The sequence below is a fragment of the Equus caballus genome, chromosome 18, assembly GCF_041296265.1.
Source record: "Equus caballus isolate H_3958 breed thoroughbred chromosome 18, TB-T2T, whole genome shotgun sequence".
Lineage (NCBI taxonomy): Eukaryota > Metazoa > Chordata > Mammalia > Perissodactyla > Equidae > Equus > Equus caballus.
The window spans coordinates 76482346-76507191 of NC_091701.1; the positions used below are offsets into that span (position 1 = coordinate 76482346).

At 48.9% G+C, this 24846-nt stretch overlaps 1 protein-coding gene and 2 long non-coding RNA genes across 11 annotated transcripts in view; 1 reads left to right on the top strand and 2 right to left on the bottom strand.

Annotated features, from left to right (window-relative positions):
- Positions 1-452: 452 nt before the first annotated feature.
- LOC111768790 (uncharacterized) lies at positions 453-9272 on the bottom strand. The gene is made up of 4 exons (XR_011428337.1): positions 9142-9272; positions 5717-5818; positions 5455-5572; positions 453-701 (listed from the first exon to the last, which is right to left on the bottom strand). It is a non-coding gene; the product is annotated as an uncharacterized lncRNA (long non-coding RNA).
- A 5361-nt stretch (positions 9273-14633) lies between these two features.
- On the bottom strand, positions 14634-16258 carry LOC138915051 (uncharacterized). The gene is made up of 3 exons (XR_002801343.2): positions 16117-16258; positions 15098-15177; positions 14634-14735 (listed from the first exon to the last, which is right to left on the bottom strand). It is a non-coding gene; the product is annotated as an uncharacterized lncRNA (long non-coding RNA).
- The window catches only part of AOX4 (aldehyde oxidase 4), a 56943-nt gene continuing 47094 nt past the window's right edge, over positions 14998-24846 (top strand). For 3 of the 9 annotated variants that reach the window (XM_070240603.1, XM_070240607.1, XM_070240610.1), the window contains exons 1-4: positions 14998-15204; positions 17148-17205; positions 21637-21733; positions 24335-24443. In XM_070240603.1, the coding sequence (XP_070096704.1) occupies positions 15148-15204; positions 17148-17205; positions 21637-21733; positions 24335-24443 (321 nt within the window). In that variant the 5' untranslated portion in view covers positions 14998-15147. 9 annotated transcript variants of the gene reach the window in all.

Sequence of the window (24846 nt, forward strand, 5' to 3'; positions counted from 1 at the left end):
CAGTTGTGTTTGTTTTCAAATTATTATATATGTATATTTACTAACATGCCCCAAATTGCCGAACTCCGATCCGCCCTTAGTCAGAGCCTGTCTCCCAGAACTTTGCTATCTACCTCCCACAAAAGTTACCCGACCAAGGTTCTACACGTTCAAGATGCTCTCCTCTCTGCTCTTAAGATAACCTGAGGTTACAGATGAATGAATTGCACCCACCTGGTGAAAACTGTATTTTAATGAGCGATCTCTAGAGTGGTGCCTAAATCTCCATGTTTCGCCCAGTTTAGGAACCTGTGACACCACTCAGAGCCCCACAGAACACATGCTCCAAGGGGACGCCAAGCATCCTTTACTCCTGGCTACATAGGCAGCTGCTTAGTACGCCTCTTTCTGATACTGAGTAATGGGCTCACTCTGCTCGCCACACTCTGAGCCAGTCAATCACGAGTTAGGGATCGAGAAAGGAAGTTTTAATTCGATTTAGCTGCCATAATCGGTAAGATGACAGACTAATATCTCCAAAAAACCCATCTTCCAAGATTAGAGAATCTTGAGGCAGTTACGTTGGGAAGTGGACAGTGAGGAGGGGTGCAGGGATGTTGGTGTCCAGGAGTGATGGGCTCCAGGCTCCACGTTGTTCCATTCTTCTGTCAGCTCTGATGGGTCCCTTGTACACGTGTCTCCTGCCTGTGGTTAGCCTGTTCCTGCAGAGAAACTCATAGAAGAGAGTTTTGATTTATCAACCTATTGTGGAGTACATACGTAAGCAGACGCCATAAATCAAGAGGGCATGCGAATTTTTTAGAGCACATGCAGAGCAGCAGAGGAGGGGCTGGGGCCATTTAGCATAACAAGATGGTCTCACTTATGCTCACTTACACTTCCAAAGAAAAGTTGATAAGGTATATATTTTAGTGGCCAATATTTTTTCTCAGTGAAAATAGCTTTATTGCTTTTTTGTGATTTTATAAATAGTATGCATTTTTGTGGTGACATAAAGAATATGCTTATCATTATTGTAAAAACTTTTAATGATATATGAATATCCTTTTCTACACTCCTCTATGCACGTGTACATGTTTATATGAGTTTACGCACTTGGGATCATTTTGTACATGCTGTATTTAGTTGCAGACACATTTTTAAAAGTTTCCCCGTTTTGTTTCGCTTTGTTTTGGATGGGGAAGAGAATGCTGCCTCCCCCCACCAGCAGACAACTACCCCCAGGGAACCAATGTTAATAGTCTGGTGTACATCCCGCCATTTCTTTCTCCACGTTCATATAATCCTAAGTGAACATTCACACCCATATGTGAAGTTTGGGTGTACAACACCTGAATGTCTTTGTGTGAGAACGTTCCTCTCATCCACTACTTAGTGTCGTTCTTCCTCACCTAGTGAATAAGCAAGTTGAAACTAACTCAGTACTAAGCTGAGTGGGAAAGTGGTGGTTTCCAGGGAACTGTACTGAAGTGGGGTGGGGCTGCCAGAGTTAATCCTGTCTGCCTGCCTTGGAATCCACTTAACACGCTCCCTCTCAAGTCACCTCACTCATCTGCTCTGAGTCAAGAAGGATAAAACCCAGAGCCTGCTCAACTCAGCACAGCCTGAACAGGGGCCCGCTGTGGTTCTGGTGACGTGACCCAGGCAGTGGCTGCACACGGGGGCTTTGCTGTTGGAAGGTCTGAGTTGCACCCTGGTTCTGCATGTTCAATGGCTGTGTGACCCTCACAAGTCTCTGGTTCCCATCTCAGTTTCCTCATCTGCAAAACGGGGGTTCTATAATAAATCTCACAGAACTGTTGTGAGGATTAAACGAGATAATACGTGTGAAAGCATTTTTAAGTTAGGAAGCGTGTTAGACAGTGCAGGAGATATAAAGGAAATGGAAGGCAGTCCTTAGTTAAGGGACTAAACCTTATCCCAATTGGTGAGATGAACACAGAGGGGATTGTTTCAGTCCTGGGGCAGTTGGGTGCTGAAGAGCATGGCCATATAGCTTCCAGTCGAGGGCAGTGACTCCTCCAGATAAGAGATGTGCCCACACACAGACTGTGCCAGCTTCATCTCATGGGTGGAGTAACAGGTTCCGATCTGCTGATCTATGAAAAGCCCCAAGGGGAAGGCCCCTGGCCTGGGTCACACCCCCCAGTTACGGCTGGACCCACAGCAGCAGGCAGGCTGCCACCTGTCAGAGGTGAAGCGCCTTCTGGGGCTGCAGCGCTCAGGGAAGCCCCTCCCGGCCCCCAGGCTCAGGCGGATTCCTGGAAGCAAACAATGATCCTATGAGAGAACAGCCGAGCAGAAAGGCAGAGAGTGGTGCTGGTGGGGAGATGGCTCCGTGCGTGCGCATCTCTCTAGTGAGGAAATAACTGCACGCAGTTTCCCACACACCCCCTCGGACCTTCCGCTCTCACTGCTAGGAACGTTGTAACAGCTTTATTGAGACAAAATTCACATACCACAGTACTCACCCGGTTAAAGTGTATAATTCGATGGTGTACAGTGTTCATAGAATTGTGCAACCATCACCACAATCTAATTCTAGAACATTTTCATCACCCCTAAAAAACACGCCATCACTGCTAGGCATTTAGCCAATGGAAACAGTCACAAAAGCTTTTTTGCCAAGATCTATACGCAAAGACGTTCCTGTGGGAAGAAATTCATACAAGAGTGCCAAAAGAAAAAACCCTGCACAATTATATTATTATGATTATTTTTAATAATTATATAGAATTATTATACTATATAATTATTTGGGACTTCTCAAATAAATTAGAGGCATCTATATGATGCACTACCAGACCGATATTAAAATGAATGAGGTGGGACTATATATGCTGATATGGGAAAATATCCAAGAATGGCGTTTACAACATTATACCTTTTGTAAAAATTGTTTCAGGGGTATTAACACCAAAATGACACAGGTGAGAGAGCTTGATTCAGCTTTGCCGTTGGCCAAGATTAGACTGTAAAATATTTCCAGACACTGTATTATGTTACCTTGGAGCTCTGTGATGCAACGACCAGAACTGCCCACAAGTGTCCCTAGGAGCTGATTCTGGATGACCTGGAGATGCGCCAGCTGGGACTTGGGAAGGTGGTTCACCTCCCTTCTCTGGTGGGAGAGCTTTCACCAAAATTCAGCTTCCCCAGGGACCAGTGGCTCCCTTCCCTCTTGCAGAGGGTCTATAGCTTCTCATGGGCTCCTAAGCCTGGGTGCTGGGCTGCCAGCATTCCCAGACAACTCCTGTACGTAATGAGCACCCCAAATCCAGAAAACCTGTTCACTGCCCCATCAACAAGTCCACTTCTGATGCTCACCCTCTCAAAAAGGGGACCCACGGGGGATCAGGGTCCCTCCTCTAGCCTGTGGACCCATGTGCATGTCCAGCAGGCCTCTCTGTGTGCTGTCTCTCTGCGAGATTCCCCTGTCCTCAATAAAGCCTATTTTAAACCCTTGCCATGTGGCATTGCAGGATTTTTCTCGACTCCTGGCATTTCACAGGTTTAGGGTATAGAGAAGCACTTCTCATTTTAAAGCTTTAAAACTCTTTAAAAAACTTGGTTTGCGTGTCTACCCAAACCATAGATTATGAATCTTCTAATCACTTTTTTTTGAGGGGGGCTTTGGTGAGGAAGATTGGCCCTGAGCTAACATCTGTGCCAATCTTCCTCTATTTTGTATGTGGGGCACCGCCACAGAATGGCTTGATGAGCGGTGTGTAGGTCCGCACCTGGGATCAGAACCCACGAACCATGGGCCACCGAAGCACAGTACACGAACTTAACCACTTGGCCACCAGGCCAGCCCCTCCTTATCACTTTTTAAAAGGGAAAAAGACTTTTCTAGTAGATTTAAATTACTGTCCCACTTTCAGCCTGGACCTGCACATTCTGTCTGCTCGCTTTCTTGTGCAGGTGGCCAGCCACAAATTAAAGATACCAGTGTCTTACTTACACCTCGGCGAGATGAATGCCATGACAGTGCCCCAAACAGTCACCGCCTTGGCCTCCACTAGTACACATGTCAATGGAAACGCTGTGCAGGTGATGATTTTACTGACTCTCAACCTTCTCTTAAACCTCAAACCCCGTTGCTAGAGGAGCCCTCTGCGCTACTCTGGAAAATTTCTCTGGATGCTTTCCCCACGAGCACTGGACAGCAGAGGGTGGAAGCCTGTCTCATGGTGTCTCCCTCACCACCCGAGACAGCACTGGAACTCTGAGCAGCAGCATAAATTCTATTTTTCCTTAATACATTTTAAAAACAGCACCCCAAGACCTTAACTCCACAAAGGCAAGACACATTGGCTTTTGTCCTGAAGCATTATTGGAAGTACAGGGTGTAATATGGCCCAATCATTCCCGGCCCGGCCGTGGGAACCCCCAGGAGGAGGGGCTCCAGGAGAACTCTCCTGTGGAGGGAACTGGATCTGGAGCTCTGCACTCCAGAGCAAGGAGCTTATCTCGGAAGGCTTGGAAGGTAAATTGGGACGCTCCCATGCCCTTGCCGTGCACTACCTACACCCAGCAAGAACAGAGTCATAACAGGCCCTGACACAAGATACCTCCTTACTGGAGAACAGAGTCAGCCCAGAAACAGCCCTCTCGGCAGGGCAGAGAGCAGAAGCCTTGTTGAGCGGAAGGCTCTGGTAGCTGGAAAAGGGCAGGAGCGATGTCCTATTTGGAGAGGGGAGGGGAGGCGAGGCCCTGATTGGTGAGCTGAACTTGACACCAATGCCAGGAGTAATTTGCTCAACACGGTGACGGTGACGCTGTCGCCACTCGGGTACAAGCATGTCTTCAGTGCAGCTTTAGCGGGTGAGACTAGGGCAAAACAACAGAGAAGACAGCAAGCACCCTGCTACCTAATCTCACTCGATGTTTAAAACAACCCTGCAAGGTAGACGTCAGTTAGGGTAAGCATGTCACCCAAACCAAGATACTTTGGAGAGCAAAGGGAACCACTGATATGGGCACAAAGACAGCAAGTGTAAATGGGGGTGGTCCTGGGCAAAGCGGGGCTGTGGTGGCTGCTGTCCCCAGGTCACAGATGAGATCCCTGAGGCAGGGAGAGTGCAGGTCACTCGCGTGTGGAGAAGAAGCAGACTAGTCACCCCAGGGGCGCCTGACTCGGAGCCCACCTCTCCGCACACGTGGAGCAGCTCCTGCTTGCTGCTCTGGACAGTGGTTCTCAGAGTCCTGCTAAGTTCAGCAAATCTTCACTGGAACCTTAACACATAACGCAAATAAAAGCAGAGGGGTTTGGGTTGAACTGGGCAATGGACTCACGTTCCATCCGGCTTCCCTCTAGCCTCCTCCCTCACCCCCGGGGCGGCCTTGGAGCCCCAACTCAGCACCACGTCTGCAGGGCACTGAGAGGACAAACCACAGGGAAGACATCTGTGGGTGGCAAGGATGGTGGTTGGTGCAAGATGGGAAACTTGCCTTTGGAAGTCCTGACCATTTAATTCTGTCACTCTTCTGTCCTTTGCTACCTGTGGAATGCCTGCCAGGCCCTCATGAAACACCATGAATCCATCTTCAGTCTGGGTCCTAATGGCACCTGGAAGGAGTGAATGAGTCCCAGGTGTGGCTAAAGCCAGCAGAGCTCCCCCCGGGCCACTTGTGGACGCGCCCGTGTCATCCCACGCAGCTTCCTCCTCCTCCCCTGCCATCTCTGCCCAGTCTTTGGGGGCAGACAGATCACCTGGGCATCTTGTGAGAAGGCAGATTCTGATTCGATAGGTCTTGGGTGAGGCCTCAGAGGCTGTGTTTCTATCAAGTGCCCAGTCCTGCCTGTGCTGCTGGGCTGTAAGGAGGAAGAGCAGAGGCCCAGATGTGGATCAGCAAGACCCCTGGCAGCCAGGCTTGTTGAACAGGAATCTCTGGTTCATCTGGATATTTGTTCCCGCCTGGAGAAGCAGTTCTGAGGTGTTAAAGCCTGTTCCTATGTAAATGAAGCTGTGTGTCTGGTTATTTGCTAAGGAACCTAGACCTTGCATCGTCTAGTTCCCTCTTAGGAACTTACAGGAAAAGCAATACATTTATAGGGAGTTCTTGCCCGAGAAGCTGCTAAGTAGCACCGTATTTTGAGAAACATCTTCCACTAAGGTGACAAACCTGTGCTGCTTCCCACACGCACATTTGCAACTGGCGTGAGGAGAGCTGGAGAGGGATTCCCCGGCCATGGCTCTCCCTATCCTTCAAGGAAGAAAGTTTCATGTTAGAACATGACCCAGATGAAAAGTCGAGGGAGCAGAGGTTCCCCAAAGCCACATGAGTGCCTAATTAGTGCTGTTTGAAAGTGACTCTGAAGTTTCGTGGCGAGCCCTCAGGGAGCAATGATGGATGGCAGGAGCCAGCAGCAACGTAAGAGACCCACCAAAACTGCCTCTTTTACCAACAAAGTCATCACTTTGTTCCTTGGAACTTAAATATACATGCGTGTTCCGACCACAGCCCAGAGCTGTAGCTCCACTCTCGGCCCCGCTATGGGGACAGAAGGACGCAGACCTTCTGTCAGATTGTGCTTGGGGACCCGCATTTAAACTCCCACCGCACATCTTCACCCTCAGCACCTTCCCACTTGCTCCTCAGACAGAACCCACCGAAACCGTGACTTTGTCTCCTCTGGGAAGTCAGACCAGCCAATCACAGTCCTGAGCACGAATCAGAACCCACTTGGACAGTACGCGTGTTGTTCACTCCGCAGAATAATTTCCCCGAAATAAGGAAAAGTAGGACAACCAGAAAATGGTTATTTTCCCATGTTCTGCTTCTTTTATCCAGTTGTATATTTGTCCTTTGAAAATATTCCTCTTTCGCAGGTTAACAAAGCTTTTCCTCAAAGCGTTAGTCTCTCCACCCCTGGATGCTTTGGGTGAGGGATAGCTAGCGCTGTCCTAAAGCTATTCCCATTTAGAATAGCAAAGAAGCTTTGAAAAGTTATGCTTAGCTGTTTACATTTTTAATCTTGTTGTTTATTATTTATTTTATTTCATTTTCACGGAAAGGTTTTCATCGGGAGAGAAACGCTGTATCATGATGGGAATGGGGACAATGTTGAGATGAGTCTCACCGTCTCCTATATATGATGCCTCATTACACATACACCAGCCACAGGTTTACGGCGTGTTGTTGACGGTCCTGTGCACAAAGTGGGCAGCTCAGGATAGAGGAGGTCTGCAAAGCTCTCAGCGCCATCCAGCGTGGAGCTAGCCCTTCTGCCTTTCAGTCCCACTATTCACCAGGCTGCAACATTTGGTACTTCCTAATATTTCTTGCCCTCCAGAAATCTTGCCTCCAGTAACCCTCTTCTCTTGTCAAATGAGAGTTAGGTTGTAGAAGTGTGAGTCTGGCCAGAGAAAACCAAAGCAGCCCCATACCAATAGCACAGGGAGTTGAATAAGGTACCACATCAGACAAGAGAGTTTGTCCGAGCAGGCACCAGGAAGATCCCTGGAGCCAGGAAGAAAGGCATCCGTATATGCGTCCAACAACCGAGCAGAAGTAAGCTGAGTCCTGAACAGGATCGACGAAGGCATCTCCTTCTGTTCTCCTTTGGTTACCGCCTATCATTTATTCACGTCTCATGTGAACATTCTAACTTTGCTCAGTTGGGCCGTGGGGAACCAACCAAGAGTCCTCTGTCCAGTGTAAGAAAAGAAAGCGGGAAGCAGTTCCTCCTTGGCCAATGTAGCGACGGCAGGACCAGCCACAGACCCCAAAGGGAAGGAGGGTCTCAGGAGAAAGCCGAGGCCAAGGGCCCATCCAGTGCCAGCCCTGGAGTTCTGAGATTTGTTTTGTTTTTGCTTTTTTTTTTTTACTACGGAAGGTGAAATTTCCTCACAGCAATAGGTAAACCTGGGCAGGTATCCTGGGGCACAGGTGCTGAACGCCACAACAAACAGCAGCCAACAGAAGGAGGCCAGGCCAGCAACAACAGAGACAAAGGACCCAGAGCCTGAAAGGTCAGGGTGGATGCTGAGAGATGCACCGTGGAGGAGAGACAGACTCAGACACGACAGAGGCTCTGTGGCTGGACCTGGGACCCACCAAGGTGAGACTCAGGCTCAAGGGTTAGGGTAAGAGCCTTGTGACTAGAACTGTCAAGACCCGGGGAGGTAATGACCTGCCTCACTTTAGAGTGCAGCTGCAGAAACGTGGACAGAGAGCTGACAAGAGCCTCAAACCAGCTCTGTGAAGAAAATCATAAGGGTTCACAACTATATAGCATGCTGCAATTTCCAACACCTTCTCAGCTACATACTGAATTTGATGAGTTATAGGAGCTAGAAGGTCGGTGCAGAACCAGCCTTGAAACTGACTCAGCCTGAAGCAAATAACGTGTCTTCTTCTATTCCCCCGCTGGGAAACAGGATGGTTCCAAAGCTGGGGTGAGGTGAGAGATGGTTGAGGGTAGAAGAGTCCCAGCTAGAGAAGTCAGGAGGATTCAGGAGCAGAGAGTAAGACTGCTCATCACGAGCTTTTGTAATTCAATTCATCCTCTTTTTTCCTCACATTGACTTTCTCCATTTTACTGAAGGAAATGCCAAACTCAAGGAAACCAAGGCTCCAATCGCAATTACTTCCACCCAAAAGGAAGTTCCTGAGACAGCATTCAAATCTAGATCTTGACAGCCTTCCTTCACTGACTCAAAATACCTGTTTCCGTGCTTTATTCACTCATTTCATGTTTATTGAGTGCTTGCGTGTTCCACTCTTGTTCTAGGAGCTGGAGAAACAGCAGTGAGCAAACAGACGAAAATCCCAGCCCAGTCTTCCATTCTTCCACTCTTTGCTTCCCTCAATTCTCAGATATTTTGGATTGCCACCTCTTTTTCCTTCCTTACCTCCTGCCTCATTGCGGTTTCCCTCTCGCTTCCAAGGTTGACTCTGTCGCTGTCTTCCCCGTCCCCTCCTGCTTCCTCTGAGAGCCTGTTCCATCAGTTATCTCCTTTCTCTGTATCCTTCCTCTGGTTCACTTCCTCTTCGGCTTAACTTCTTACAAATATGTTCAACTTGCCCTGATCTATTAAAAAACAACCACCACAAACAAAAACCTTCTCTCATGCCAGCCCCCTCCCTTGTGCTGAGCTGTGGCTTCATCCCTCCCCTTCCTTTCCCACCAACCTTTGTAAGATGAGTTTGATTTGGCTGCCTCTCAGTCCGCTTCAAAATGGCTGTCTCCTGGTGCCACTGTACTGCAACTGCTCTTGTCAAAGTAACAAAACATTTTCTGCTAAACCGTTCCTTATATGTGCTCGACAGTTAAACCTACTTTAAACTGCACAGTAGGATTGCTAAATCGTGGGGCTCCAGGATCACAAATGGACTTATTTCTGATTGGTTGGGGTAGGGACCGCCTGAAGGACCGTCTTGAGAGCATTTTGGAGCCAGATCCGAAAGAGCCAGCTAGAAAGGGGGCTGAGATCGACTCCTGGTGTCTGCCGTGGAGTCAGTGTCCAGGGGTGGCGGGGTCAGCCCTGGCTCAGATGCTATTTGTTTATTATTTTATCTTCCCTAAACCCTGCAAGAAGAGGAAACTCATCTCTCTTTATAAATGAGCAAACTGAGACTCAAACAGGGTAGGTGGGTGCCCAAGGTCATGTAATCGGCAAGAATCAAGGGCCAGACGTAAGCCTATCTGATCAAGTGTCCTTGCTTTTCCATCTCACCACCCTCCTGACTACCTTGAAAACAGAGGTGGTGTGGTCAAGGGAGGCAGCAGAACTCAATAATCGGCACATTGCTTCTAGTTAACTTTTCTTGTGTGTGCTCAGTCTCAAAGTGCATGCCCCCATTATACTGCGTAACTCTTCTTTCAGTAGTCTGTGGGAGTGAATAATCTTTTAGCAAAATATGAAATAATAATAATAACCAACATTTGTCGAATCCTTTCAATGTGCTAGGCATCATTCTAAGTACTTTCCAGCATAAAGTAATTTAATCTCGGCAACCTATGAGGAGGCACTGTGATTTTCCCATTATAGAAGCAAGAAAACTGAGTCTCAGAGCCATTAAGTTCATTTGCCTGAGGTCACACATCTGATAAGAGGTGAGGCCAGGACTCCGGGTGAGGAAGTGGACTCTTCTGCAGAGTCCATCACTTTCATTTCACTGTGCTGCCCCTTTCCAGGAACCAAGAACTCATCTGTATAGTAAACAAGCATAAACTCTCTCATAGTTAGCACAGGTTTCAAGCTAGTTTAATTCTCTAAGTCTCACCCACGTATCAAATCCAGTAACTAAAATACTTTGTACCTGTCACTGTTTTACTATAATTCCTGAGAGATATACCTTCTCGGAACTGTAACTGCAGTCTTCTCCTACTGTTTGCTGAGGGTGGCATAAGACGGTGAGGACAGGTCGAAAGGCCACAGAGGGGGTTGAAGAGGCTCCACTCACCAAATCGGGTAGTGAATTTTTGCTCTTTGTTTCAAAGACCCGTTTTCCTACAGTGTAATGTCTATTGCTCCTCTTTAGACACAACTTTATCTTGCCATATTTCTCTAAACTTAAAAAAATTTAAGACTTCTAGGAGGAGTCTCAAGATGCCATCAGTGGGAGATGGCTTACTGACCTTTGCTTTTCATAGACCTCTAAGGAACTCACGACATTCTTGTATTTCTTTTTTTTTGTTTGAGGAAGATTAGCCCTGAGCTAAGTGCTGCCAGTCCCCGTCTTCTTTCTGAGTTAGACTGGCCCTGAGCTAACATCCATGCCCATCTTCCTCTACTGTATATGTGGGACGCCTAGCACAGCATGGCTTGCCACGAGGTGCCATGTCCGCACCCGGGATCTGAACCGGCAAACCCAGGGCCACTGAAGCGGAACATGTGCACTTAATCGCTGCGCCACCGGGCCGGCCCCTGTGTATTTCTTGAATTCGTTCTACTTTACTCTTGGCGTGCAACCCATTTGGTTTTCTCTCCGAAAGTCAACTTAGACGTCAAGCCAAATTATCAGTAGAAAGCCCTGCCTGTTTTTTCACTCTTTTTAGTAGCATAACAGAGGTCATAACAACCGTAGAGGGAGCAGACTACCCAGAACCTGCAGGACCATCCCATTCCTCTCCCCATAGGCAGGTCTAGAGAGGAAGCCAAATCAGAACCGGAAGTTTCCCTAATAAGCACAGAATCAGAAGGGAGGTAGATGGACTGGCTCTTTGATGCATCCAGAGAAAGCCAGACTCCCCCATCCTCTGACAGGCAGCCGAGCCGGGAAACACCGGACCCCGCAGGCGCTCCCTGCCCACTGCCGGTATTCGCCTCTGGTTTTGCTTTTCTCCAAGCCTGCAAAGCTCCCCAAACTCCTCTTCTGATTAATGTGTTAATGTAGGCACTTCTTGACAGGTATTCCGAAAAATGCTGTGCCACTTTCAAAATGTATATACCAAAAGATTTTTATCTACAAGAAAAATGGTAAAGAGGAGTTGTCATACTCAGAAAACATTTCAATCTGCACTATCCATATACCATACCAACATTTACATGTAATTTACATAAGCGATAACTATAAACTAATCCTATGAAATACAACAAATGTGAAAATTTGTTACCACGGGATGAGCAGAGAGAACTGAAATGACTTTAAGGTGAATATGTTTAAAATCCTCAGAGAAATACCCTTATTTTTTAAAATGGAAGACCTGAAAAAAATTGGTGACTATGAGTCAAGAATACGTACGTAGGAAAAGAACCTGTAAAATATCCTGATAATGAAAAATGTGGCCATGGAACTTAGAGACCTTGAGACTAGACAGAACTTTCATAACGAAAACATGCGGCAGGCGTTGTCGTTAGCCCACTAGACAGAACTTTCATAACGAAAACATGTGGCAGGCGTTGTCTGTTAGCCCTAGGATTGATGAAGAAACACCATTCACCGAGAATTTACTCTGCGCAAGACATCTCACTAACACTTTTTTAATTAAGTAATTGACATATGAGATTGTGTAAGTTTAAGGTGTACAAGGAGCTGGTTTGATACGTTTATATGTTGCAATGTGATCGCCCCCATAGAGGTAGCTAACATCTCTATCTCCTCATATCATTATCATTTCTTTTTTTGTAGTGAGAACAATTAAGATCTAGTCTCTTGGGGGCCAGTCCCCTGGCCAGTGGTTAAGTTCACGCTCTCTGCTTCGGCGGCCCAGGGTTTCGTGGGTTTGGATCCTGGGTGCGGACACGGCACTGTTCATCAGGCCATACTGAGGCGGTGTCCCACATGCCACAACCACAGGCACTCACAAGTAGAATACACAACTATGTACTGGGGGGCTTTGGGGAGAGGAAGAAAAAAAGAAGAAGATTGGCAACATACGTTAGCTCAGGCACCAATCTTCAAAAAAAGAAAATGGTGGAAGGAATGGCAAGAAGGAGGCACATCAGCTAATACTGCAACGTAGTATCCTGCCACAACAGAAGGGTGACATTTTTCTCTTACTTTACAGTTCCCACTGAGATTTCGCTTCTATCATCTATGAGCTGATGACTCTGAAATCGGCATCTTCAGCCTGGATTCCTCGTCTGACCTCCAGATTCCCATATCCAGCTGACGTGCACTTGGAAGTCCACCAGGCAGCTCAAACTGAGCAGACCTCAGAGAGGACTCTTGGTCCTCCGGCCCTACCCCCACTGCTGCATCCCCAGCCTTCCTATCTCAGCAGACGGCACCACCGATCACACACTTGTTCAAGCCCAAAACGGGGACTCTTCTTTGGGCCTTCTCTTTCCTTGTCTCCTGCCCCAGCTAAACTATCAACTGATCAGTTAATTCTACTGCCACAGTTCAAACCAAGACTGTCCCCTTCTCTCCATCTCTGATGCCACCACCCTACACCCTTGTCTACGCGCCCATCAACCTCTAGCAGGGCACAGAGAAATGGCCTCAGGTCTGGTCTCTGTGAGGCCCTCTTCCCAGCAATAACTCATTCTCTGTACAGTGGAATGATCTAACATAAATCACACCATGTTACATCCTGACTCACAGCTCTCCCATGGCGCCTCTGCCCACCTAGAAACCGGCACACCCCTTGCGCTGGCCCTGCCGTCTTTCTGACCTTTTCTCCTACCATCTCCCCCCTGCTCTCCACACTCAGCCACACTGGCCTTCTTCCTGCTTCCCAACGTGCCGAGCTCATTTCTTCCCTGGGGCGCCTTGGGGCTCTTTTCCCAGGCTGTCTCTCAGTTGGTTTGCCTTCGGGACTCAGCTCAAATGCCCTCCAGCACTGACTCCCCAAAACTAAACGAGTCTCTGAAGTCACTTGGTGTCACCTTACCCTGCTTATCCCATTGCTGCCTGTTTCCTGAAGTCCCCTTCTTTCTCTAGCTGCTTATTATCCCACCACTTTAGAAATACACGGTATTTTGTCTCGTACTTTACAGTTCCCACAGAACTCAAACACACATACACACCACACACACATATACAAACACAGACGTACACACCTGAGCTCCATGAGAACAGGGATCTTGTCAGGCACACAAATATTTTTGAATGAATGATCTTATTTGATACTCATATTTTTGCCACTCACTCCCGTGCAATTCATATGCAAGAATAAAATAAACTGCTTGTAACTCTCTGAAATGTAATATGCCATTTCAAACTTTCCTGACTTTATGCAAGTGGTTCCCTCTGCTAAAAGTGTCCTTTCTCATTCTTCTGGTAAACTACTATTCATCCTTCAAACCCCTGTTTGGGCAGGGAGCACGCCAAGGAGACGAGGATGGCAGCTGTGGGGGCAGCCAGGCAGCGGAGTGTGGAGCTGTACTGCCCAGTTGGTGGGTCAGAACTTGGGGCTTACGGAGGACTGGATTAGAGTGTCTGAGATGAAATTCTGCTCCAAGCCGGGAGCCTTCCCTCTCCTCAGACAGAAAGCAAAGAAGTCGGCGTTGGATATCCAACAACCCACTCACCACCTCCACTGGCGTGTTTGCAGGCTTCTCACCTTAATGTGTGTGGGTAGAACTGATGAGGTAACAGATAGCCCCGTTCACTGCTCAGCTCAAAGAGGTGGAGACATCCTTGCCTCCCCCCACACGCCTCACGTCCCATGTTTCAGCAGACCTGACCCCTTCTTGCCACTCCCCCAGCGCCACCCTCCTCCATGCCTCATCACCCCTTGACTGTCTGCCACTGTCAGAACTTCTAACTGTCTCTCTTCTCCCCACTTGCCCCTACCCTCCATCCTCTGCGAAGCAGCCAAGGCAATCTCTTTAAAACTTAGATCCTGTCACTCACCCCTCAAACCCTCCAGTGGCTTAGAAGCCACTTCCCATCATGTTTAGAAGGCTCAGCAAACCCTTACTGAGCCTCGGAGTCCTCCCTGGTGGTCTGGCCGCTCGCTATTCCTCTGGCTCATTTCTAACCAGGTTTCCATCTGGACAACAGGAAGGAGGTTGACTCTGTGTGACACTGGGCAAGTGGCTTAATGTCTCTGTGCCTCAGTTTCTTCACCTGTAAATGAAGATGGTGATAACACTTTACCAAGCTATTGTAAGATTAGAGGCGTCCTGGGGACAGTCTCAGGCACTCGGCAAGCCCGTGTTCATGTTTGTGTCTTAAACCTTTCAATTTGAAGAAACAAGTGAGTATGAAGAAAGACTAAGGAACGAGAACACAGTTGCAGGTTGTTATCATCGAGTTTTAAACACGTTTTTATGAAGTCTTTAGTTACACACGTGGTGGAATCTCCTTTCACCTGTTAAAGCCAGAGAAACCTGAGAAAGAATTAAAATCTCATGAGTTTTATTGGCATTGTATTGATTGACAGTTTGATTAGATTAAAAGTAATTACAGCCTGTTGAAAACTCAGTTTTGATTTATTAGTCCCTGGCTTCAAACACATTCCCCGCGGAAATCAGTCTTGGCCTCCAAAGGGGCTGGGCCAGAGGCTGACTTGGGTGACTCATGGCAGGGAGGCCGTGCTGGCAGGCGGGGCGGTGGAGGGTCCGGGGTGGGGGGGGGGGGGGGGGCGCTCCTGCCTAGCCGGGTGGCTATAAAGCATGAGGTGCCAGCGCCAGCTGCTGCTGCTCCCGCGTCCTCAGGGCGGACACGCACCCAGGGCTTTGCTCTAACCTACCTGCTCTGTAGCGGAAAATCCCTCTCCTGCTGGAGCCATTGTTTCCTGGCATGATGCCGTCCCTTCCCAATTCTGACGAGCTGATTTTTTTTGTGAATGGAAGAAAGGTAAGTTTATGATGTGATTAATATGAATTTTGCATACCAGGGATAAAAGTCTACATAACATTTTTCACCTCGACGCCATTTCTTATTTCTTTTTTTTTTTTGTTAAAGATTGGCACCTGAGCTAACGATTGTTGCCAATCTTCCTTTTCTGTTTTTTTAAAAGATTGGCACCTGGGCTAACAACTGTTGCCAATCTTTTTCTTTTCTTTCTGCTTTATCTCCCCAAACCTTCCCCCCACCCCCCATAGCTGTATATCTTAGCTGCAGGTCCCTCTAGTTGTGGGCTGCGGGACGCTGCGCCTCAACGTGGCCCGTCGAGCGGCGCCATGTCCGCGCCCGGGATCCGAACCCTGGGCGCTGAGCGCCCGAACCCAACCACTTGGCCACGGAGCCGGCCCCTCTTATTTCTTTAACTTCTCTCTTCCATCTTTTTCAAGTCATTTATAGTGATATGAACTTGGGCATGGGTTGTTACGGTCAAGGTAGGTGCAAAATTCTTAAATCGTGAGGCCCTTTGCTCGCTCTTTTCTTTTGGAATCCGTAAGGAAGTCTCATTTGCATTTGCCATGTTACAGTGGGAGTGAACGCAGACACAGGCATGAAAAGCCATGTCATCCCCCTTTATTTGGACATTAGCTCTACTGAATCCAGCGATGCTATGTTGACAGACAGCCTAGCACACATCGAGGATGATAACAGCAAAGAGCGATTCCGTTTTGCTTTAATAAATCCCCTTCGGGGACCAATGAGCCTGGAGGCCGCAGCATCTCCGCCAGCTACTTTGCGGCAATGTCGTGACTGAAGGAGAGGGCTTGCATTCAGATGCGGCGGCGGTGTCGCGACCGAGGCAGACGGCCGTAGACAGACGCGGCGCCGATCGGCGCTCACGTGGCTGGGGGAGGTTACCATTACCTGGACTGTTGTATCGGGTATATTGACGTCTTTATGGCACCGAGGCGTGTCATCAGGCTGTGTCCCCCCGGTACAGGGGCGGCGGGAGGAAGGTACATGGTCCCGGCACACGCCGTCACCCCCTACCCCGCGTCTTGTTCCGTCTTTGGAAATAATGTCCACAGCCACACAGTCGGGGCGTCCGAACAAACCTCCCCGTAACGCTTTCCCGCCGCGGCGCCCCCACCTCGGGCCTCTGCTCCCCGAGGGTCTGCGTGGGGGGCGGTGCGCTGGGCTTGGCCGAGAGGACCTTCCGAGCGCTCGGAGGAGACTCAGAAATCGGAGGCAGCGATGAAAAGGGAGGTGGTTTGTGGGTCTTTCGGGGGTGATAAAAATAAAATCGCCTCCAGCGGAAGAATGTCTCCTCTTCCCCGCGTTCGGGGTCGCTGCCCTTCCGGGTGAGGTGGTCCCCGGGTCTCTGATCCCGCGGGACCGCCCCCAGCGGAGGAGCCGCCGGCGGGCGCGTGGAGCTTCCTGCCCTCGGGCGGCTCGGCTCCCTCCGCGGCGGCGCCGGGAGCGCGAGGCGAGGGGCGGACGGAGGGTCGGGCTCCGGGCTGCCCTTCCTGCAGACGCCGGGCCTCCGTTTCCCCGGGCGGCGGGGCGGGGCAGGAGAGGCTCCCGTCTCCCGCGCTCCCTGACGACTCCCTGAGGGAATCTCTGGCTACGCATCCTTAGGACTTTCTGTGGTCGCGAGTTATCTTGGGTCGGTTTGCGAATCTGTGTATCTGTTTCCCCGTCTGGGTCCTCTCCAGGTAGCCCTAAGGAAAAACAACCCAGACTGTATAATTATCGTGTATGTTAGAAAGTTTAGGGACGTTGAAAGGATGCTTCACAATCTCTTCGAAATTCCTGTGCCCAGGTTTGGAAAGGTTTCTTTTTCTTCCCCCTGTGAAGCCACCACCTGTGGAAAACATGCCCCAAAACGCTGGATGGGATTTCCATCACATGTCGGTGTGAGCTTCCTAAAAGCCTCCTCCCGTTTCCCAATGCAGGTCATCGAGAAGAACGCCGACCCGGAAGTGAACCTACTGTTCTACCTGAGGCAAGTCCGTATCCTAACACGTTCCTGCCCCGCGTGTGGCTTGCGGGTAAGCAGCGAGCCGCCCAGACCTGTGAAGACAGCCACCCTGCATGCGCTCTGGGTAAACTGGCTTGTGTTGGATTTGTGGAGTCTGGTTAAAGTTCAGAGAATGCATCTGAAAGCGGTAGACTCCTGCTTTATTTGTTGTATTTTTCGCCTGAGCGAAACCAAAAGAATCACCCGGTGAAGCACGAGTGTGCGGACTTTAGAAAGAACCTTATGACTTTTGAGCCCCGTGGTGACCTGATGATGGTTTACGTTCAGGAACGTGAAGGTAAAAGTGTGCAGCCAGTTGCTGAGGGTGCGTGGTTCAAGGGCAGTTGAGTGACTTGTCACCTATATCTTTTCCTAATCTTTATGGGAGAAAACAAGGTTTCACAAACTTATTTCCAAATTGCTAAGGATAGCTGAGGCACCCCCACGCTCCACCCCTTATCTGGACCTTTTCCACCCTGGCTCACCAAGACCTTCTGGAAATCGTCAGAAAGAATTCACTGGGTTGGGCCTGGGGACTTGGTGGTATACGAGACCCTCCTTCTCCAGGATGTTCAGTTCCTTCCCCACTCCTGTCTTTTCGCCTGCCAGCGTACGCACCTAAGCACACAACTTCATTTGTCCCGGTTCCTTCCTTGCCACGCTTATCTAGGGAGTTCGGTGTACCTGAGCCTCGCTCTCACTCCAGATTCTGTCTTTCTCTGTTGAAGCTGTGCGGTCTGCTCTCCTAGCCATCATGTTACAACTGCAGCCGGTGTTGTCCCTTCATGTCCCTATTCTACTCACTGTTCCAGGAACTGGGCTCATTGCTGTAAAAACACACAACGCAGAAAGAAACACGCCAAACCCTCCCTCACTGGTCCCTCTGTCTCCCCTCCCCCAGCTTCAGATCCTCCCTCACTGGTCCCACGGGTTCCCCTCCCCAAGCTTCAGGATCCTGAGGTCGGTCAGCACGGCCCATCGCTTCCCTCCCACATCGCTTCTACGTCCCCTACACAGTTCACTGTGCTTTCTCTGCACACCCTAAAATGAAGAAATTCATCTACATCAGGAGCGAGCTGAAAATTCATGGCCTCCCAAGTAAGCACGGCCAGAAGCAGCCCTAGGCAGGCTCACCCAGCCCCCAGGTCCGCATCGCCTGGGCATCCCGCTCTGCCCATTCCTTCCTGGTGCCCAGGATCACAAATAAGTCGTTCTGAGTAAATCAGACTCTCCCGAGACTTCCAGGCCCCAGCCTCTGAGCGCAGAGCCTACAGGGATCCTGGGATGGAGTCAGGGGCTTTACTTGTAACTTGCTTCTCAAGTAGGTGACTCATGAATGTGTGTGGATGGCTGCAGGTTTCCTGCCAGAGTCAGCAGCCCACATGCACACACCAGCACCCCGACTTCACTCTTCCCAGGACTCCCGGGGCACCCTGTTTGCAAATATATATTCATAATTTTATATTCTTTCCTTAAGGTGGGTCTCCAGTGTTATGAAAACTGCAGGCTCCCACCAAACCCCAGTTTGCTGCTGTCATGGGCTTGGCTCAGGTGTCATTCCCAGAATGGGACACAGGTGCACAAGGAGTAAAAGTTGTCTGGAGGCGTCTTCACCTCCCCACCTCTGTTCCTCTCATGCCTTGCCAAGGTCACAGCCTCCCACTGAGTCACCCTACCACCCGCTGCCTCTCTCACACCTGCCCTCTCACTTCTCCTGCACACACCCCCTCCTGGCCCGGTTTTCACCAATCTGATCCTCAGAACCAGCTAATGCACCACAAAGAGGGATTGGCCGCCAGCTACTTGGGTCAAGGAGGGTTTTTAATCTTAATTTTAATCTTAGGTACTGGCCTGGTGGTACAGTGGTTAAGTGTGCACATTCTACTTTGGCGGTCTGGGGTGTGCCGGTTCAGTTCCCGGGTGTGGACATGACACCACTTGCAAGCCATGCTGTGGCAGGCGTCCCACATAGAAAGTAGAGGAAGATGGGCACAGATGTTAGCTCAGGGCCAGTCTTCCTCAGCAAAAAGAGGAGGATTGGCAGCAGTTAGCTGAGGGCTAATCTTCCTCAAAAAAAAAATTTAATCTTAATCGTTGAGATTTAGTATTTTAATTTTAATCATTTTAATCGTAATCTCCCTGAGATTCTGGCTCTAAGACAAAACTGGGGAAATGGGATGTCTTAGAGACTCCCAAACACTTGTCCTTGTTTTCCCACATAGCCATCACTGACTTCTTACAGTTCTCGAAACAGTTCTTCATTCGGCTAACGAATTTTGCCAAGCACCAGGTGTTCAGATGTAAGCTAGGAGACACAGCCTCTGCCCCGAGTCTAGTGAGGGAGACTGACAGCCAAGAGGCAAGCAGCCAGTGTGATGAGTGCTGTGTTGGGGGCACACAGGCAGGACACTCACGCCAGGCTTGGCGAGGGCTGAGTGGGAGTTTGCTGGGGAAACGGAAGGCTTAGGGTGAAGATGTTGCAGTCAGCAGTACAGGGGGCCAGACGCAAGGGAAGACAGTGCTTTTGAAAGCGCTGAAACTGAGAGAAGTTTGTCCTGATGGAGGTGAAGAGTGGTTGGTGGGAGTAGGAGGACTCCGCGAGAGATGAAAGAGGAGTGAGATCCTTGAGGCAAAGGATCCGATCTGACCCTGATGTCACGTTCCCTGCCTGGCATGGAGGACACAGGAACTCACTGATGAATGACTAGATCCCAGTGGACATTCCAGGGTCAACTGCACACGTCGGCCACCAGCGTTCGGTGTCAGGGTGACTTCTTCTGGATAAGCTGTAGGCTTGTGTGTCTTGAGGACACTGAGATAGCTCTTCTTCTTAAAGGACCGAAAAATAAACTTCTGATGTATTATTGTTTGTATTTGACCTAGGTAGGGTCGCCAGCTTTAGCATACAAAAATATTGAACACCCAGTTAAATTAGAACTTGAATGCGTGGGATATAGTTATACTAAAATACAATTCGTTGCTTATGTGAAATTCAGATTTAACTGGCCGTCCTGTATTTTATCTGGCAAGACTACTTAATGACATGCTTAATAAGAAGGATGGGTCGACAGGATATGGAAGCTGCCGTTTGAGTCGTGCACTTCTGCTGGGAGTAGAAGGAGGAGGCATCAGACTAGTTGTCTGGTGACCAGAGGACAGAAGAGCTGGCTGAATCAATTTCTCACCTTTCACTCGAGGCAATGTTGCTAAGTGTGTCACAGAGCTGCTTTAAGGTGTGACAAAGTGAAAAGTGAAAAGGGACCTCCATCTTTGAGCCAGACAGCTCCAGATTCCTTCACTTGGAAATGTCAGGACACCAAAGGCAGAGAGGAAGGGTCTCTTTGCCTTTTCTTCCCTGTTCAGTGGAGCTCTCTACTTAAGGTATTACTGGCAGGACTTTCAGCCCCCTGTCTGAAAGCGGAAAGCTTGACTTGCGTGAACAGGCATGGCTGACTCAGACGAGGAGCAACACAGCAGCGGAGGGGGTGTGCAGCCCTGGTGCTCTGCAGAGAATGCTCAGCTCTTTACTGCAGGGGTGTCTTGAGCTGGTGTTACCTCTCATGAGCAGCAGCTTCCAAGATGCAATTAGACTTACCCTCCTCCCAAGCCAATTATGACCTCCACCCATGAAATCCTTTTTAAACCTCACCCAGAAAAGGTCCCAAGCAAATGCCAGATTCTTAGAGAATCTAAGGCAGGAGACTTACATTTATTATTTATTTTTTCTCTGTGAAAATATGCAAATACCTTATAGGGGAAAGGTACACAGTGGTTGTTGATGTTACTGGTTCAGGAGCTATGGTTGTTAAATTCATATTCTCTAATCCCATGAGCAAGTAAAAGTGTTACATTACTGAACCAGCAAAAGGTAAGCCTCCCAGGGGGATTTTTTTAAGTTTCGCACGCACACCACCTCCCACCACCTCCATAGAGGTAACGTCACTCGAGTCTAGAATCCGTTGTCCACAACTCTGAATCCAACAGGCTTTTTCAGAACTCATTTGGATGAAAACCTTCATCTAACTGGCGCGAGGCTCCTTGTAGTCTTCATGTGTCGTGCTCAGCGTGGATATCCATATGGTTCACTGCAGAAATAGTGATGGGTTGATTTCAAGGTGCTGCCCCAGCCCCACTTGGGAGCCCTATCTCATTTACTTTCTAAAATATGGGAAATATGGGAAATTTTGCATTCAGAAATGCCTCTGGCCCCAGGGTTTCAGATAAGCCAGTGTGGGTCTGTAAAAATTTCTTCTCACCTTTCAAGGAGGAGCTCATTTATATGCAAAAAGCAGAACACTCTCGCTAAGCAAGAAACCTTGGTACAGACTCAAGAAGACCTGTTACTTGTTATTAGTGTCCGAGGGAGGAGAGTGTAAAAAGCAAAGCGGCTGGGCCCCTCTTTTCCTTGACTCCCTTCCTTCCAGTCCATCTCCCAGGCACGAAGTATGGCTGCGGAGGAGGAGGCTGTGGTGCCTGCACCGTCATGGTGTCGAGATACTATCCCAAGACCAAGAAGATCCAGTATCCTTTGTGCTGGCCCGGCCCTGCTCTGGGCACATCTAAGAAGGAGGGGGAGCCTCTTTCTTTTCATGTCACACGCACTCCTCTCTCCAGGGGTCTGTCACGCTCATACTGTCTCCAGACCTGCTCTGCCTGCAGCCTCCTAAACTCCAGGTCTTTCCCATGGACTTTCTTCCCATCAGAGGATATCTGTCTTGTGTGCCAGCATCTCAGCGCCATGCTCACTATTGCTGTACAAACACTTCCTTTGCTTTTGAGAGGGAGATTCAGAGTCGGGGGGCAAGGGGCGTCAGGCAAGATTGGCTTAAATGCAAAGAAGTGACATATCATCCTGGCAGATTTTAGCTCTTCGCCCTGCACTAGGAGTTTGCCTGGGAGGGCTGACTGAGATCCCAAATCATGCATCATGATTGAGCCAGCATCACCTTGACCTAAAATGTAAATTTGCTCGCTGGTTGAATGTGGTGGTGAAGGAAGACTTGTCTGGCATGATCCCCAGTTTTCGTGCTAGGTCACCGAGTGGTGCCTGTCACAAATTAGGGAAGGTGGAAGAGGAGATGCAGGGGAGGAACGGGGGTAAGCTGAGCTTCGGAGCCTTGGCATGTGGGGTGATTAGGGGGCACGAGAATGACTGTCCACAGGCATCTAGATAGACAAGTCGTTACTCAAAGAAGAGCTCTCATCCAGAACTATAATGGATTGGAAGTTATGAACATAAATAGTAATGGCAATGATAATAAAAGTAGTTAACATTTATTGATGCTTATTGTGTGGCAGAGACTGTGCGGAGTGGCTTACGGACATTGTCACATTTCTTTCCCAAACAACTGTGAGCTAGACATCTCTATCACTCACTTTAGAAGTGAAGAAGTTGAGGCAAAAAGAGTTAAATGACTTGTTCAAGGTCATGTGGGCCCCTTAGTGGTGCAGGCAGCTTTTCAGCCCTGGCCATCTGGAAGGTGGCAGGAAGTAACTGTAGGAGAGCTTCTAAGTTCTGGACACTGCAGAACAACAGGGAAATGGGCAAAGAAAGACACCCCCACGAAGGAGACTGAGGAGCAGCCAGAGTTGAGGGAGGAACATCCAAAGGAGAAAGTTGCGAGAAGGAAGGGGTGGTCAATAGCATGAAACACCAGGGAGTGGCCGGCGCCGATAGATTGCCCCCAGAGCAACGTCAGCAGAGAGATGGGGCTGGAAGGCGAGGTGCAGGAGTGACTGGAAGGCCAGGAAGTGGTGGACAGCTCTCGAACCTGACTAAGAAGGGAAAGAAAGATGGGCCAGTAGCTGGAGAGAGACATTGGTTTGGGGATTTTTTTTTTTTTTTAGCTCAGCAAACACTTGAATTCATTTATAAATTCAAGGGAATTTAAAGAAATGAGGCCCTACAAAGGAAGAGGTTAGGAGGACATTGATGAAAGAATAAGTCCCTGAAGAGAGAAGAACAGATGGGATCCAGAGCACAGGGGCGGAGGAGGAGGAAGGATTCCTCGCCCTCTGCGCCTGGAATGGAGGCGAGACTGACTGCAGTTCCAGGTGAGTCATGGAGGGCTGGGGAGTGGAAGGAGCTCCTGCCTCTATTTCCTGCATGAGGCAAAGTGTAAGAGCCAGGAGGGCACTGCGCGCTGGGGGAGTTGAGAGAAAAGACAGAGGGAGATAAGACTAAGAGGAAGTTCTTAACAGGGGGAATTGCAGGAGCACGACAACCAGAAATACATCTGTTGCACAACGAACCTGGGGTCCACCCTTGCTCTGTACACCCAGCACTCTTCCAGGGTCCCTAGCTAGTCTGCTGGGTGGCTTCCGAACACCTTTGAACAAAGGGCTGGTGGAGCCAAGAGCAGCTCTCTATCTTGTCTTGAGAAGAGCAGCATTCATACCCTCAGCCTGGTAGGACAGTAAAGTAAACATTCCGTGGGAAAGGGACCATTTCCCATGCCTGAAAAGAGAGTAGGCCTTAGCTTGGGTGGGAATAAAGAAGCCAACTTGGACTAATTAAGTCTGGGTGCCATTCCAAACCGATGAGATGAGAATCTGCTACTAACCACGTCTGCCATGTCATTGATGCAGACTCCAGCGTGGGAGAGATGGCCAAGACAGGGGCATAAACCAGTGGCTTCCAAACTTGGCCAGACATTGGAATCAGCTGAGGAGCTTTGAAAATTGATGAGTTGATCTCACCCCAGAGATTCTGATTTAGTTGGGCTAGTGTGCAAGCAGAGAATCTGTATTTTTAAAAGCTTTGAAGAGTTGAGACTCACTGGGCCAATTGCCCCATGGTGGTTTACGTAAGTCAATATATCATCGTATGTGAGTAAAAGTCTTCCTTTCCCTAGAATGTGAAAAAAATGGGGGATGAGGGTCTCTTGGAGGTCTCACACAAAGCTCTTCATGAATCTCCTTTTCCATTTATCTCTACTGTTCATCATCCATTTGTAAGTCCTTCCTTGGACAAACCCAGAAATGTATGGTGTTATATCTAGTGTTCTCTGTATTCTGGGGGAGATACAGTCTTATGACTCTCCTAGGCTGAAATAACTCCCCAAATTATGTTACCCCCTCTCTGTGATGACAACGTGTTCTCTTTACATAATTCCACCACAGCCATTATCCAGTTACAGCGTGCCTCGTGCCCATCTGCTCTCTGTATGGGGCTGCTGTCACCACGGTGGAAGGTGTGGGAAGTATCAAAACCAGGATTCATCCCGTGCAGGTGAGAAGACGATGTGATGGAACCAGATGGTGGAATAGGCATCCCACGTGGTCCAGTGGACTCCATTTGGGTCACCAACTTTGAAATCCTTTATGCTTTTAAATTCTTATCTTGTGAGATTCAGTGATTCATAGCTAGGGATCTTTTCAGAGATTGGTATATAAAGCAAAATTCCTTCACTGATTTTAATATATCTTAAACCCAAGAACTTCAATATGTATTCACTGATTTTAATCTGTCTTAACTTCTCAGCCCCATCCTTGCCCTGAACTAAAACAAGGACAATCCAATTTGACAAGAGAAGACAATGAGATAGGAAACCAGAAGTTTATAGAAGATGCTAGTTGCCCACAACATTTCAAAATTACTGAAGTCCGGGAGAGAGGCGAATTACGTGTACAAG